Raw genomic sequence first — 16,335 nt, 5'->3', positions numbered from 1 at the left:
TCCACACACTCTGCTAGCGGTGGTATATGTAAGCAATAAGGCAGGAGGAACCGTGGTATATGTAAGCAATAAGGCAGGAGGAACCGTGGTATATGTAAGCAATAAGGCAGGAGGAACCGTGGTATATGTAAGCAATAAGGCAGGAGGAACCGTGGTATATGTAAGCAATAAGGCAGGAGGAACCGTGGTATATGTAAGCAATAAGGCAGGAGGAACCGTGGTATATGTAAGCAATAAGGCAGGAGGAACCGTGGTATATGGCGTATATACTACACCCATGAGCTGTTAGGCACAACGGGTCGCGTTAACTGTGGTACCATTATTTGTGTATATATTCCTTGTGTTAATACCTTAATACCATCCTCACAATGCATTACATTTCATTTGTTTCAAACAATTGTTTTGGAAAAGAGCCTCTACCCACTGAACATCCAGGACACCAACCCTGATGTAAACACGACCCTCTACCCACTGAACATCCAGGACAACAACCCTGATGTAAACACGACCCTCTACCCACTGAACATCCAGCACACCAACCCTGATGTAAACACGACCCTCTACCCACTGAACATCCAGGACACCAACCCTGATGTAAACACGACCCTCTACCCACTGAACATCCAGGACACCAACCCTGATGTAAACACGACCCTCTACCCACTGAACATCCAGCACACCAACCCTGATGTAAACACGACCCTCTACCCACTGAACATCCAGGACACCAACCCTGATGTAAACACGACCCTCTACCCACTGAACATCCAGGACACCAACCCTGATGTAAACACGACCCTCTACCCACTGAACATCCAGGACAACAACCCTGATGTAAACACGACCCTCTACCCACTGAACATCCAGGACACCAACCCTGATGTAAACACGACCCTCTACCCACTGAACATCCAGCACACCAACCCTGATGTAAACACGACCCTCTACCCACTGAACATCCAGGACACCAACCCTGATGTAAACACGACCCTCTACCCACTGAACATCCAGGACACCAACCCTGATGTAAACACGACCCTCTACCCACTGAACATCCAGGACACCAACCCTGATGTAAACACGACCCTCTACCCACTGAACATCCAGCACACCAACCCTGATGTAAACACGACCCTCTACCCACTGAACATCCAGGACACCAACCCTGATGTAAACACGACCCTCTACCCACTGAACATCCAGCACACCAACCCTGATGTAAACACGACCCTCTACCCACTGAACATCCAGGACACCAACCCTGATGTAAACACGACCCTCTACCCACTGAACATCCAGGACACCAACCCTGATGTAAACACGACCCTCTACCCACTGAATATCCAGGAAAAGTTAATATGGAAATCACCTGCTAGCTGTAGAGAGTAAAAAAACAAAACATGAACGATTCAATCATGCTCCGTGTCAATGTTAACACAGTTTTACCAGAGAAACAGGAAATTAAATTGTTCCATAGAGGGATCCCCTTAGAGTGCATTAAAATAGAACGGTAATGTGTAGAATGTGTTGATTCTTACTGGGCCTGGGGAACAAAACAGGACTTTGAGCTGCAGTCAATATAGGGGTTTGTTAATTGACCACTCTGCTCCCCATCACAGACATGTTCACAGACACACTAATCTGTCTTTTCAAGAGACCTCCATTGGTTAGAAGTAAAAAAATAAAATAAAGAAACAAAAATAAACTGGTTATGGTTCAAACCAGACAGAACAGACGCCAAAATGTTGAATGGGTTCATGCATCTTCACCCGTAGCATGGGGAACGGGGTCAGTCTGAATCCAGCAGTGGCATGTTGGGGCCTGAGTAAATCTGGTCACACACTACTCGGGGCCCAGTTCACAGCAAAGCCCTGGAGGGACAGTACCGCTCGGGCCCGCGGCTACCCACAGAACAGATGGAATGGACCGTCTCTCACTCACACACACACACAGTCAAACATACACAGTCAAACATACACGCAACATGCAAACACAGAGGCACAAATTTAGACATAGTATCAGTGTGCACAGTTTGCCCAGAGAGATGAAAAACAGCATAGCCTGAAACCTCCACAGCTGTGAAATGGGCGACGTCTACCCCTCTGTGTGTCTCCACCCAAAAGCCAATGGAACATTGGTTTGTTTCATCGTGGAAAAAAAAGCCAGGTTGCTGATTTTGGAGCAACAAACGGAGATACCCGGAAGGAACATGTCACAGTTCAAAACGCCTCCTAATAACCCAGAGATTCTTATCAAACTCACACTGCCTCCAGAGGGTCATTTACAGGAACTGATATGGGGGAAAAAATCCTCTAATATATCTTTTCATCACAATATATTTCCAAATGTGTCACCCTACTGATGTGCTGGAGATCCTGTTTCTAAATATACAGTTTAATACGCATCCTCTTCTTTGGCAGATTAACGGTTACTGTAACCAGGCTGCCCTGTGGACAAAGAGGATGTGGAAACAACAAGGCAGGCACACATTTCAACCCCCTACGTCCTCCAGGCACATATCTAAGCGCATGTGTAAGCACGCACGCGCAATTTCGTCAGACATGCGTACATTTCAAGCCTGTAGGGTTATATTTTTTTAAATAACTCCAGTGAACCCAGGCCTCTACAGTACAACGACGACATGGCCCTTCTAATGAAACCCGTTGTGTCCTCTGACTTCATTCGCCCTCTCGTTGGTTAAAACAGCAGGACGACGACACGGACGAGACCTCTGGTCCCTCAGAAGCCGGTCCCTTACGCCACGCAAACAGGCATGTCAGAGAGTGTGTGTGTGCGTGCGTGTGCGCGAGTGCCCATTGGTTCTCAGTAACGGTGCAGCGAGGCCTGGTAGACATGATTGTACAGTACACCATCTTGCTGTGTCAAACAAAAGACAGAGGACTGGCTGCTTTTTAACAACTTGCAGCTATATTTCAAAATGAGCAGCAGTGACACAGAAAAGACTGACTAGAGAACGGGAAAGAAACTACGCCGGAAAACTTTGTTCAACATTCTCAATTTACAGCTTGGAAATCAAACCAAAGTTGGGGGTGTGTGTGTGATTTGGGGGGGACAGGACTGTTATTTCAAAGGCGTTTGGTTTGATTCTGTGTGTGTGTGTGTGTGTGTGTGTGAGAGTGAGTGATTGAGAGAGAGAGAATGAGAGCGAGGGTAGATCAGCCAACTGAAGTCTTCAAACAAGTCCATTCAATTCAACAGACAAGCAACAGCTGCCTGAGCTTTAAGATTGTCACATCAATTCTGGTTTTATTAGAAACATGTACAGAAACCTGCCACAAAGCCTACAACACATTCATTTCATGTCATATGAAAAGACTTCAGTTTGACTCCAGAAAGTGTCATCAAATTGCGTTCCGTCAATCGCATTTATCATTAAATAATGATTTCCTGTGGCAACCAATTTAGTGTTCCGCATGTTACCACACAACAAGTCATTTTCATCAGTGGTTCTGCATGTCAACAGTTCAATGCAGTTGAGACAGAATGCTGTCAGGAACATGACAAATGCGTAGATATAAGGAAGTGTGTTTACCACGTCTACTTCTGTAATGCTGTGGGAGTGATACAAAGGGGAATACAGACAATTATTCCACTAGACAACCTAATCACATCAGCTCAGGGAGATTCAGAGGGATGGGAGGGGGAGAGAGAAGGTGAGTAACGGAGAGCACCCACAATGTACATTCCTGATTTGATTGTTTTTTTTTCAGCATAAAGTTAGTTGTTTTACAGTTGCTTTGTTTTACTGTTTCATTGTTACAGACTAAACATGTTGGCTTGGGAAAATAGAGGAAACCACTCATTCAAGCCAATAAAGCACCTATTGAACTGAAGTGAGAGGTGAGCGAGAGAGAGACACAGACAGAGAGAGAGAGAGAGAGAGAGAGACACAGACAGAGAGAGAGAGAGAGAGAGAGACACAGACAGAGAGAGAGAGAGAGAGAGACACAGACACAGACACAGACACAGAGAGAGAGAGAGAGAGAGACACAGACACAGACACAGAGAGAGAGAGAGAGAGAGACAGAGAGAGACACAGACAGAGAGAGAGAGAGAGAGAGAGAGACAGAGAGACACAGACAGAGAGAGAGACAGAGACAGAGACAGAGACAGAGACAGAGACAGAGACACAGAGACAGAGAGAGAGAGACAGAGACAGAGAGACAGAGAGACAGAGAGACAGAGACACAGACGGAGAGAGAGACAGAGACACAGACGGAGAGAGAGAGAGAGACACAGACGGAGAGAGAGAGAGAGACACAGACGGAGAGAGAGAGAGAGACACAGACGGAGAGAGAGAGAGAGACACAGACGGAGAGAGAGAGAGAGACACAGACGGAGAGAGAGAGAGAGACACAGACGGAGAGAGAGAGAGAGACACAGACGGAGAGAGAGAGAGAGACACAGACGGAGAGAGAGAGAGAGACACAGACGGAGAGAGAGAGAGACACACAGACGGAGAGAGAGAGAGACACACAGACGGAGAGAGAGAGAGACACACAGACGGAGAGAGAGAGAGACACAGACGGAGAGAGAGAGAGACACAGACGGAGAGAGAGAGAGACACAGACGGAGAGAGAGAGAGACACAGACGGAGAGAGAGAGAGACACAGACGGAGAGAGAGAGAGACACAGACGGAGAGAGAGAGAGACACAGACGGAGAGAGAGAGAGACACAGACGGAGAGAGAGAGAGACACAGACGGAGAGAGAGAGAGACACAGACGGAGAGAGAGAAAGACACAGACGGAGAAAGAGGGCAGATGAAGGGTGATCGTTCCCCCCCCCTTCTCTCAGGACACAGCCCAAACCTCATTAGCCGGTGTGAAATACAGGAGCAGGGAAACCCTTTGACCGCAGGTGATTTCCCATCATCTCTGATTACACACTGACTCCCGTTACCTTGAGTCCAGAGGCATCTACCACCGCAGGCTATGAGCCACAACACAGACTACAGCCACGGACCGGCAACAGGCCTGTATCCATGACGCCCTGTCACTGCTGGGCATCAAGGGGTCGACAAAGTTTCTGTCCTGTATTAAGTGTTACATACTCAAACACTAGTTGGGATCCAAACCCAAACACTAGTCAGTAAATATGGGAGGGAGCACAAAACCCAGTTGACCCATCGCGGGAAGGTCGTGCGAGTGCAGTACCTTGAACGGTGAGTTCCGTCCGGGCCTCAATGGTGCCGTTGGCATTGTCGGCCAGACAGGTGTAGACGCCCGCATCCGCCTCCGTCAGGTTGTAGATCTGCAGGCTTCCTCCGCCTACCACCTCGAGCTTTCCCAAACTGTCAGAGGAAATAAGAGAGTGGCGTGAAAACACAAGATTTCAATAGAGCTTCCGGGAATGACGACTGACAACCCGCGGCTTCCTCAGTGTCTGGGTGTGAGTAGCAGCCCGAGCGGTTTGGCGAGAATCACAAGTTGTCACGACGCATTAGCGTTTCTTATATTAGCGTTTCTTATATTATCGTCTCTTCTCCACTACAAATGTTCAGATGAGCGGTCTCACAATTTCATACCATCATACATTGTTAATTCAGTCAGCTAACGTTCAGCTGAAATGCTTTGTAATTAATAACCCAGCATGAAAACATTCACATTGAGGTGGAGATTTCACAGATTTTCCTGTTTTATTGAAGAATGCGTTCATACCGCTACACATTTTCTTCTGTTGTAGACTACATTTATAATTGATTGTAGATAATTTCGAGGCTAACAATCTACACACAATACCCCATAATGACAAAGCAAAAACACCTTTTTCCTTTAGAAATTCCACAAGCCCCATGAAGGACTCTTAGAGTAAGAGGAAAAAGATTGTGGACTGATGAGACCAAAAACGAACTACTAAGCATGAATGCCAAGCACCACGTCTGGCTAAAACCGGGTACTTCTCATCACCTGGCTAAAACCATCCCTAAAGTAAAGCATGGTGGTGGAAGGGAAGGATTAATGAAAAGAAAAACACAAGTATCCTTGTAAAAAAAAAAAAAAAAAAAAGGCAGACTGGGGTACCAACGTCAAAGGTACCAACGTCGACCCAAACACAGCCAAGATAATGCTGGAGTGACTACCGGACTAATCTGTGAATGCCCTTGAGGGGCCCATCCAAAACCTGGACCTGAACCACACTGAACTGTGAGGAGACCTGAAGATTAGAGTTCCCCATTCAACCCCCATTCCCCATTCAATCTGACAACGCTTGAAGGAACAATGAGAGAAATAAACAAACACAGGCATGCAAAGCTGTGTAGCTCATTAAAATAAAATTGATAATGAACACCTAAATACTACATTTTAAGAACATAAATGCAGACAGATTACTCTAATCTCACCTTTCCTGTAGAGATTTGGTTTACCAGCGCTTATAAAATGAAACCTTTTCCCCAACCTCAAGCAGAAACCCAGTGACCTCCAAGTTAAAGAGCTGGTTCTCTGAACACCTCCACATACCAGGAAGAAAGTTGGCCTCAGACAACAGAGTTGACTTGACTTTGGATGGGTCAAAGTTGAAGAAATCAATAGGTTACGGAGTAGAACACGTTAATGAAAGAGGGCATGAAAAGGAAAGTGTCTTGGCATGCGTGTGTGTGCGTGTGCATGTGAGTGAGAGAGAACAGTACGGAAGGCTAAATATAGTACAGACAGAGAGATACTAGAGAACATAGCCCTGGGCGGTACCAAGGAACGGAAGGGCAGGAGGGAAGGCAGAGATAGCAGAAAGACACACAGCCGAAACCTCTGTCTGCTGGCCATCAATATGGCTTCAAACCAACTCCTGACTGGATGGGATTTACACCGCAGCAAGCTAGCACGCTACCTCATCTCTTTTTGCTCCCACTCCATCCCACTGCATGGATTGGATGTTTCTCACCCACGTGACGCATCTGATTAGCTGCTTCCAGTACAGTGGCCTGTTTGATTGGCTGCTTCCGGCACCATGGGCCATCTGGTTGGCTGTTTCCAGCACTGTGGGCCATTAGATTGGCCGAGTCCGGCACCATGGGCCATCTGGTTGGCTGCTTCCAGCACTGGGGGCCATCTGCTGTGTAACAGAGCTCTTTGTTGGACAAGGCCTCTACCTGCTGATAATGTGACATCACACAGCCAACTAAGGGACCGAGGCTTGTTTAGAGAGTATTTCCAATGATCCCACTGCCTACACGGGCCGTGGATAGAGGGTCTGAGTGAGGAATGAGTGATCCATTCATAATGAGGAAATGAAGAAAATTCCTCATCCGTTGAACTGGCGCTCGTAAAGCAACAATACGCACAAGACCAGTTTCAACATCACGTTCCTTCCCCTCGGACAACGGCCTCTTATTCTGGGGGCTCGTCGTTGTGACGCCCCCAGAGGTGAGCGGCTGGCGGTGTTGAGCAGACTGTCCCATGGTGCAGTGTCGCCTGGGCAATGAAGCATACGAGGGACGGGGGGGACGGGGGGGAGGGGGGTAACACCCAGCCACATAGACTTAATAAGGGAGGGGAACACGAGCCACAGTCAGGGCCTCTGACACCTCCCACCGCTTCATGGAAAACGAGAGAGAACGACATAACAGCAGCGCATAAAGGAGGCTTTGTCTTCTGCCCCGGGTCCTGAGACCGACCAAGGAAACCTACAGAACCCACCACAAATACTTTGCTCGCGTTTGGTTCTCTCACGACACTGGATATGTTTCCTTCTTCTCAGGGCCGCCAAGAGGTTGCTTGTGTTTGTGTAACCCAAGACTTTGGGCCTTTCAAAGGGCATGGGCGTAGAATTAAACTGAAAAAAATATCAGCCCAGTAATCATTTTAAAATAGTCGCTTGGTTCCATTGAAGGCCTTGAAAATGTAGGCTCCTGCTGTTCGCTCCACTAGGTCTGTGATTCCACCATGGCATCGTGTAACAGCGAGGTACATGCATTTAACACATCAATAGTTTAACTACATCTAAAAGGCCACGTTAAAAAGCCACAGTTAGACTCCGCACACCTCATAGGAATGACATTTTAAATTACTAAAATGTAAGTGTCAAAGTTCTCACTTCTAACTCTGTAAGAAATGCAGCAGGGTTTGAGTTAATTGAAAGGGTTGAATCAGTGCAGCAAAAGTACCATCACCAAATTCTAGTTTTGTGGTTAATTCCTCCCTGTACTCCCTTCAAATCCGAGCCAGAGCAGTTGGGGCTGAGAAATATTGCCACATCCCGTGTTATCGGGGGACTCTTCAGTGGAAGAGGCAGGTGAGCGGGGGTTTCATTAAAAATGCATTACACAGTATTCACCTACAAAGGGCTTTTTAATTAGTTCCAAATTTACACTGTCACTTAGCATCCGATCACCGCCACAAGAGCGTCAGTCACGCTGAGAGCCAGGTGAGATGTTGTGGGTGCCGGGTGATATGGCGCTAATTGGGCTCGCGCTTCGTGTTGGCTCCAGAAAGCCAGACAACATACGGTGCCGCTTCCAATTCTCACCCGGAGGAGACAGACCCTCACCCGTCAGAGCATTTCAAAGACTAATTTAGTGATGGAGCACCTCTGGCTGAAAAGCATAAGGATGTGTAGACAGGCGGTCAGGTTGTGGGGTTTGCCATAGATGCGGAGGCCAGCAACCAAGAGGGCAACATAGCCTCAACACATCAGCACAGAATCAATTGCAGTCCACAATGAGACCATCAACAGAACAACAAATCAGAATCATTCCTGGCAAACCAACCACCCAGCCGGGCATCCATTCATTTTAATGTAATTATTTCACAGGTAATGAAAGGCTAACCTGTTGACACTTGGGTAAAACTCCGGCACAGGTCCCGTTATCTGTTCTCTGTCCAGCCTGGGATGTGGTTGCCGGCGGCGGCTGACGGTATGGGAGCAGGCGGTGACCATGTGACCCCGGCCTTGTGACCCAGCACAACAACACCTGTGTGCTGAGAGCGGAACGCAACGTCTACGCATAAGAGTTCTCACTTCAGAGTGCTACAGGAGGCGCTGCTCCCCAGCTGCGTGGGAGGACTAACGCACCGATGATCTGGGCATTGGCAGGTCAGGTCACGTTATCCAAACCTCACCAGACGGGAATCATAAATGTCATAACCAAACAGGACATTCATTATTAATGGGCAGGAGCCATGCACTCTTAACATTCCTTAGGTCCCACTTTCCTCAGTCTCTATCTCAATCTCTCTCCACCTGTGCTGCACAGCGAATGCAAAATATTGCGCAGCGGGCCCAGGCGTTAGAGGTTGGGAAACTCCAGCTGAACTTCCAACATTGGCTGGGTCAAAACTGCCACTGTGGTGTGGCGACGCATTAGAGAGCTTCTGGAGGTGGAAAGGTGAAGAAAACATTCAGTTTGGTTTCAGAGCCCACCACGGAGTAGTAGAGGACCAGATAACAATGGGTCAGGGCACGGCCAGATTCCCCACTGTAACTGCCTCCAAATCTGATCTTCAATGGGATTCAGGGAAACTGTAAGGACAATGTTGCTTCAGATGGCTCTATCCGAGCTTACTGCAGTATGAGGACAGAGCTAAAATAAACATGTTGCTATGTGAGGAACAGAAAGAAGAAAAAAAGACCCAGAAAGAAAAAAAGACCCAGTCTTGGCCTGGCCTCGTTTGAACGAGACAGACACGAAAGTGTTTGTTTCTCTCTGGCTCATAATGAAAACCCACAAAGCCCTAAGATGGAACAACATGTACATTCCTTTTTTATTTGCTTTTTGCCAGAGCCCTGCTACGACTGTAAACCAATCTTTTCATTTGCACGTCACAGCAAAGCTACCAGGCAGCAAACCTGCACGACACAAACACAGTCACTGAAAGTTCCCTGGGCACAGTTTGGTTACGTAGGAAGGACCCGTGTCCGCCACTGCAGCTGGGTGCAGGTTAACACCAGGGGACGGATGATGCAGATACTGAAAATACAGACTGAAAATGGTTCCCCCTTCACACAAGTAGTATAGAATGTGGGTGACATTAAACTAGAATGGCAGTGATCATCCCATTATCCCGCCACTGACATTTGGGCAGCAAGAAAAAACAGCCAATCACATCGAGACTCTCCGAAAGCCTGCCCCAGGTCAGGATCAGGTTTATGCCTGTGGGGGACCGATATTACAAGATGGGCAAGCTATTAGATTACTGAGGCTGAAAACTACTCATTACTGAAAACTGGATGTTAATTTAGCAAGTGGTCATAAAATGTACAGGATAACTGCAAAACAATCAATGATCTCCAACATGCGCTTCATTCCGACAGGACTTCTGATGGCGTTAGCATTCATGAATCTCCCCTTCTAGCCGAAACTTAGAGATCAGGTAGCCATTTTGTTTAGTGATCCAATTGATTTGTGCCTACATTCCAACACTGCAGCAGTGTTACGCCTCAGTGGCTTTGCCATGCGCGCCTGGAAACCCTTAAATGACACGGCATACAGGATCCAATGGCCAGCTAGCGAATGGAAGACACACGCTGTTAATCTTGTTAATAATAATGCCAGAAAAAAGAGCAAGTGAAAATCATAGGCCATTAACATTGATAGGCGGCGTCTCCGATGGACCTTTATCCAGACGCCAAGGAAAACTGCTGACAAATGGCGCCAACACGTTTCTACGCGGGGAAAATTTTCAAGGCCTCTTAAAAAATAGTTTGCTGAGGAGTGCCAACGGCAAGAGTAGCAGTGATTGACCTAAAATTGGAAAGGAATTATGGTGAACTGGAAATCAATCAGAGGTTGTGGGAGGAGGAGTAGCGCTGTAATCAGTGTACAATAAGATTCTGTGGGTTGTAGTCCTAACTATTATATTGATATTAAGTATCCAAAAGTCTGCCTGTAACAGGCAGAAGAAATTAGACAGGTTCCCATTGTTCCAGACTTTCAATAAAAACCAATGTAGCCCCCTATAAAAAAATATTGTAATAAAAACATTTAAAAAAATCTTTAATGGAAACGGCAGATGTACGCAATATGTTCTAAAGATTTTATCCTCGCTCAGCCTTTGAACAAGGGTGATGTAACTATAAGCTTCACATTTCATTCTACATGCCTTGGCTACAGCAAATTCCATTTAGGCTATCCGTACGTCTTCGCAAGACATTGACTGTCTTGACCTTCAATATTTCCAGAATTGTATCACTTTTTTAAAGTGCAAAAAATGTTAAAGTTTCCCTGGTCAAGACAGGAAAAACCTAGTTACTGGACATTTCTAGTGACACTGGTTGAGTATCTTCAAGGACCTACAGAGTTTTATTCCAGTTATAGGTCTTCTAGCCCGTGAAGATGCCTTGGGTTGTGTAGGCCAAACTGTGCCACAAACTCAGAGAGACAGGAGGTGATGTTCACTACTCCGAGAAGAGATGAGACTGGTAAAATGAGCAGTCTAGTATCCAGCTACAGTGATGAAAAAGGCTTACACTTGGAATAGATAGGGTTCACGGAAGATGTAATAAACTGTGCGTTTCGATAGAGGATATTACCAAAGCCTGGAGTTCTTATTGCCGCCTCAAACTGTAACAGCCCCTCTCAGCCAGGAAGTAGGACATCCAAGACCGAAGAGGCTAGAACATAATCCCTGAACGGTCCCACTGCAAACATATTTCCCCACACCGCTCATACATAAGTAAATATCATAAACTCAATCACATTTAAATGAGGAAGCCAAGACAAGGAGGGTTAGTGACAGCTTCGGAGAGGCTGGAGGCATAATTTACATGCAATGTCGATTCCACGGCTCACCAGTCATGCATTATTCATCCATGTCATTAACTGCCATGGAATTCTATTAGGTGAAAGAATGATACACTCCTGAACAAAAGCAAACAGTGGCTTCATGATCATCCAAATAACATGTGCAGATCAGATTGGCGGGAGAATTAAAAAAGTGTCTCCACACAGCCAGTACGTTCTTAGGAGATTCCAGATGTGTTCTGAAAACAATTCATATTCAACATGCAACTTGCAACATTCCATCACGCTACTGTAGTACTTAAACCTGATCAACTGCAAAACTTCTGTCCTTCGAAACAGGTCTGTCTTTATACTAGTGTGTTTGATTGTCAGTAAGTCAGAGCATGAGGCACAGGTCTTGAAATTCTTCATTTATGAAGAGCCATGCAAAAGGTCACCTTTTATGGCTACCACACTTTGCTTTCTAATTCCGTCCCCGTCCGCCACACTCAGCCCCCGCCGCGTCCGCCACACTCAGCCCCCGCCGCGTCCGCCACACTCAGCCCCCGCCGCGTCCGCCACACTCAGCCCCCGCCGCGTCCGCCACACTCAGCCGCCGCCGTGTGAGGGAAGGGACAGGCTGCTGACGATGCATTGATTTGGCAACAGCACAGCTAGAACCAATAGGCCACTTTCCCAGAAATAAAAGGCTTAACATCCAAGTGAATCCAGAGCAGACTGAGACAGTGAGTCGAACAGTAAGGCTTCCATTCAGACAGCGATCACACCAATACTCTACCAGACAATGTGTCTCAATGCCAGATGGGATTTTTATGCTCAGACAATGCTCTTACTCAACTCCACAAAGCATTTAATCTCAGCATTCATGTTATCAATCATCCTCTTTCTTCCATTCAACATCATTAGGGAACACGAGTCTTCGAAAGGCCGGGAAGAGTGTTTCGGCTGAAATGGCAGTCAAACCTTTGTGGCCTTGCCGTATTCGTGCACCAGCCTTACAGACGGTAAGACCACGTGCGCCACGTGAGCAGTTCATCTGTGGTTACTGATGGTTAATCAAAATATCAGGAAGTCTAATGCCAAGAACTCCATAACGAAAAGGTGTGAAAAACTAAATGAAGCACCATCATGCCAATTAATTTAGTCCTTAAACCCGACAACTGTATGTATAACATTTGGCTGCAAGTGACATTTTTCACTGATATCTACAGCTTTCACCCCTTAAAAAAATTAAAAATAAAGTGTCTGGGAGTCTTGGCACCTCTACTGCCATCTAATAGACACAGACCAGACAAACAGTTCACAGCCTCAGACAGAACTCCAATTACAAAATGTGTAATAAGACATTTCCTTCACACCCCCCCCCCCCCAATGGCTCTGTACCTGTCATTCACTGTCTGTTGTGTACGTACTCATACCCTCGTACTGCAAACTGCATATTTCTTTGCATTGTCTATTAACTCTTATTATTGTCTTTTTAACTCTTTGTTGCTGGAAAATGTCCCGTTAGTAAGCATTTTACTGTCAGTTTTCATGAAGCATGAGACAAAGACAATGATATCTTGCTGTATACTTTAAAGCCTCTTGCTTCAATCCTGTTTCAGAGCGTAGACCAATTAAGAGTCTACGTATGGATTCTCCCTTGTCCTCCCTCTGTTTCAATTATGACAAAGTGACAACACCTCCTTCCTCTCAAGTCCTTTGACTGAGAGCTAAGGGACGCACTGAAGGAGAAACAGGAGGCAAACTTGCTTAATTGTCAATGTCGTGTTGCAATCCAAGAATAGCCTTGCCTGATGTATTCTGGGCACGTCGGTGTGTGTTCTTGGGTGAAATGGCCAGGGTAAGAAGACCCACCGTTCATTCAGCACACACGCTAATTAACACTGTAAAGCATCCTCCCAATCCACACAGTGCCATTTACTCCAGGAATATTAGCAATGTGGGCAATGAGGAGCATACATCGTAATTAACACTTAATAACTTATTAAATCTCCTATTACACGACTACGTGGTTTCCAACAATTACACAATTGCGACCATGACTAATACGGGGAGACAGGCAGCCTGCGGAGACCGACTCTGGGAAATTAAAGAGCTCCTGCCTGACAACATTGCACAAGTGTCAAACTGAACTTCAAAAGACATGTCTTACAGGTGACTACTCCCTTAACTTCGATAATGAGCCCCTATCTCTATCTGACTCTTCCTTGGCCCGCCCCTCGTTTGAAAGCATATTACTGGAGGGGTCTGACTGGAAACCAGGCTGTGCGGAGTACCAAGGGAAATAAAAAAAACACACAAACCAAGGCAGGAACTTTGTAATTGGACAGAATTTGACCCAGGGTCCACAAAGCTCTCGCGGGGGTTTGGTTAGAGACACGGCTCTGCTGCCCGAGTATAAAGGTGAGATGGAGCCAGCAGTGTGATGGTCTCTGCAGGGTTTTAATTTGTGAACTTCCGGGCGTGGCTGGCAGCCTCTGCCATTTCGGCTCCCCGCAGAAGTGGCAGTATGGCCGGTCCTGCCGGTTCTGGGCCCAGGGTGCAGTGGTGGGAACACACTATTGTGGGTCTGTCGAGGCTTGAGCTGAATCTGATTGTTCTGAACTTGTTCCTGACTAAATGTTGGGTATTTAGAATGTTCAGATTCAATTCCGTTCTAAAATGCCATAACTAACGCAGTGTTCTGACTGGACTTGAGGATCTCTACAATTGCTACCTAAAATTAGCACTGTGGATCACATTTTTACACAGACACCCCATTTCCAACCTTCCCATCTCAGCCAAACCAATTGAGAACACTGTTAAATGACCAATCCTTGCACAGCAGTTTGAGAACGGCAGAGCTTCCAGCTCTAAAAAGGATGAAATTGCGAGCACTTTCTACATTTCAATTTTAGTCATGTAGCGGAAGCTCTTATCCATAGCACAGTAACAGTCACAGGGAATATAGAGGCCTCCGGGTCCCAACTCACCTCTCCTCGATCAGCTTGTCTCCTACCATCCATCGAACGTATGGCGCTGGGTAACCAGTCACCACACAGGGGAGTAGAACGCCAGCGCCCACCACTTTGGTCACAGGAAGTGGCTCTACCAGGAACTCCAGTTTTCTATCCTCTCCGGTTTCTGTGGAGACAAAAGTGAGGTCAAGTCCCGGTTAATGTGTCATGAGTCTTCCCTTTTAAACATCTCCGTCCTGACATATGACCTGAGCCAGTACAACAAAGGTCGCCCGGGTGACCACTCGGCAGAGCGCTAAACTGACACAGCTGGCCGAAAACGGACCCCTTTAGACAGCGACTGGGAAGGCACCATTAAGCAATAAAGACAAACTGGTCTGATAAACTAACCGATCCCAGAATGAGTTTCAGTTCATTTCTGGGTAATTTATTTTATCGTCAAATAATTTTGTGGGGAAAAGAAAAGGATGATGCTGTTTTGAGGATGAACAGTTGTTCTGCGTGTGTGTGTGTGTGTGTGTGTGTCAGATGTCGGTGGGGTCCTCAGCACCCAATCAGCCACAGTGCTCCTGGGAACCAGCTGGGTGTAGATGAAGCCTGATTCAACACCTCTTAATACCTCCTCAGTGCTGCCTGGCAGAGCTCAGCCCCCCCCACCCCACCCCAAGTCCACTAAATAAACATTCGGGGGGGGGGCTGAAGCTGTAACGCTGTGGAGTTTGAATTACAGCCCTCCCTGATAACCCCCCACAGTGAGACGATGTCTGCGGATTGGTCCGTCGGTCCGTCGCCAGGTCCAGTTTGAATGTTTTCCGGCAGGACGGAAGAGTGGACCGGAGGGATGGAATGCAGAGCAACGGGGGTCTGAGTGCATTGATCAAGCAGTGATGTCAGACAGTGACGGGGTCACACACTGGGTACGGGCTCTGGCACTCAACGTCCAGCCTCAATTAACATTTAACGGCCCACTATATAATGAGGCTGTATGACGCAGCACAGAGACGGCTGCACACTGCTGGCGATACAAAGCACACACCAACCGCGAAGTGGGTCTGAAACAGTGAAGTGTGAACACGGAGTGGCGCCGTCGGTGTCGTTCTAAAGTGACACAGCCCAACTCTACATGCATTCTTTATGGGTAGACAGAGACCGAGGGAGCGACAGGAAAGAGGCTGGCTCCAGACTGGCAGGTTGGACTCAGGTGTGATAACGATGCGCCCCCAAACGGCCCCCCAGGACACCCCAGTTCACAGGGGCGTTCAGTAGTATCTGGAGCTTGTCTAGAAACGTGGTATTCACCTGGCAGTATGGAGAGCGGTGCCTCCTCGCTGATCTTAGCTGGCCCGGCGTTCTCCACCACGCAGCGGTAGAGTCCGGCGTCGGCCTCTGACGCATTGCTCACCACCAGGGCTCCGCTGGGCAACTGCACCAGCCTAGAGTTCAGCTCCAGAGGCTCGCGCTCGCGCTCCCACCGGACAAAGGGGACTAGGTCCGGGTTGACGTCGCACGCCATCACCTGGCTCTCTCCCGGTCGCGCGCTAGCCGCTGCTGGCTGGCTGGAGAACCGTGGCGTGCCTGGGGAGGAATAACACCGGGATGAGAGTCGCCATTAAAAGGTCATCTTTCACAGGATTTCTTATCGGTTCAGCAGCTGCTTTGATTAAAATAAATGAAG

At 47.3% G+C, this 16,335-nt stretch overlaps 1 protein-coding gene across 14 annotated transcripts in view; it reads right to left on the bottom strand.

The window, feature by feature from the left end:
• Positions 1-16,335, bottom strand: part of neo1a (neogenin 1a) — a 148,988-nt gene that overhangs the window by 49,283 nt on the left and 83,370 nt on the right. For all 14 annotated transcript variants that reach the window (XM_034296677.1, XM_034296672.1, XM_034296676.1 and 11 more), the window contains exons 3-5: positions 15,960-16,235; positions 14,676-14,826; positions 5,177-5,313 (exon numbers count right to left, since the gene is read on the bottom strand). In XM_034296677.1, the coding sequence (XP_034152568.1) occupies positions 5,177-5,313; positions 14,676-14,826; positions 15,960-16,235 (564 nt within the window). The remainder of the gene's footprint in view (positions 1-5,176; positions 5,314-14,675; positions 14,827-15,959; positions 16,236-16,335) is intronic.

The sequence above is a fragment of the Esox lucius genome, chromosome 2 (assembly GCF_011004845.1).
Source record: "Esox lucius isolate fEsoLuc1 chromosome 2, fEsoLuc1.pri, whole genome shotgun sequence".
Lineage (NCBI taxonomy): Eukaryota > Metazoa > Chordata > Actinopteri > Esociformes > Esocidae > Esox > Esox lucius.
The sequence above is the reverse complement of the archived record's forward strand: the minus strand, read 5'-3'. Positions and strand labels throughout refer to the sequence as shown.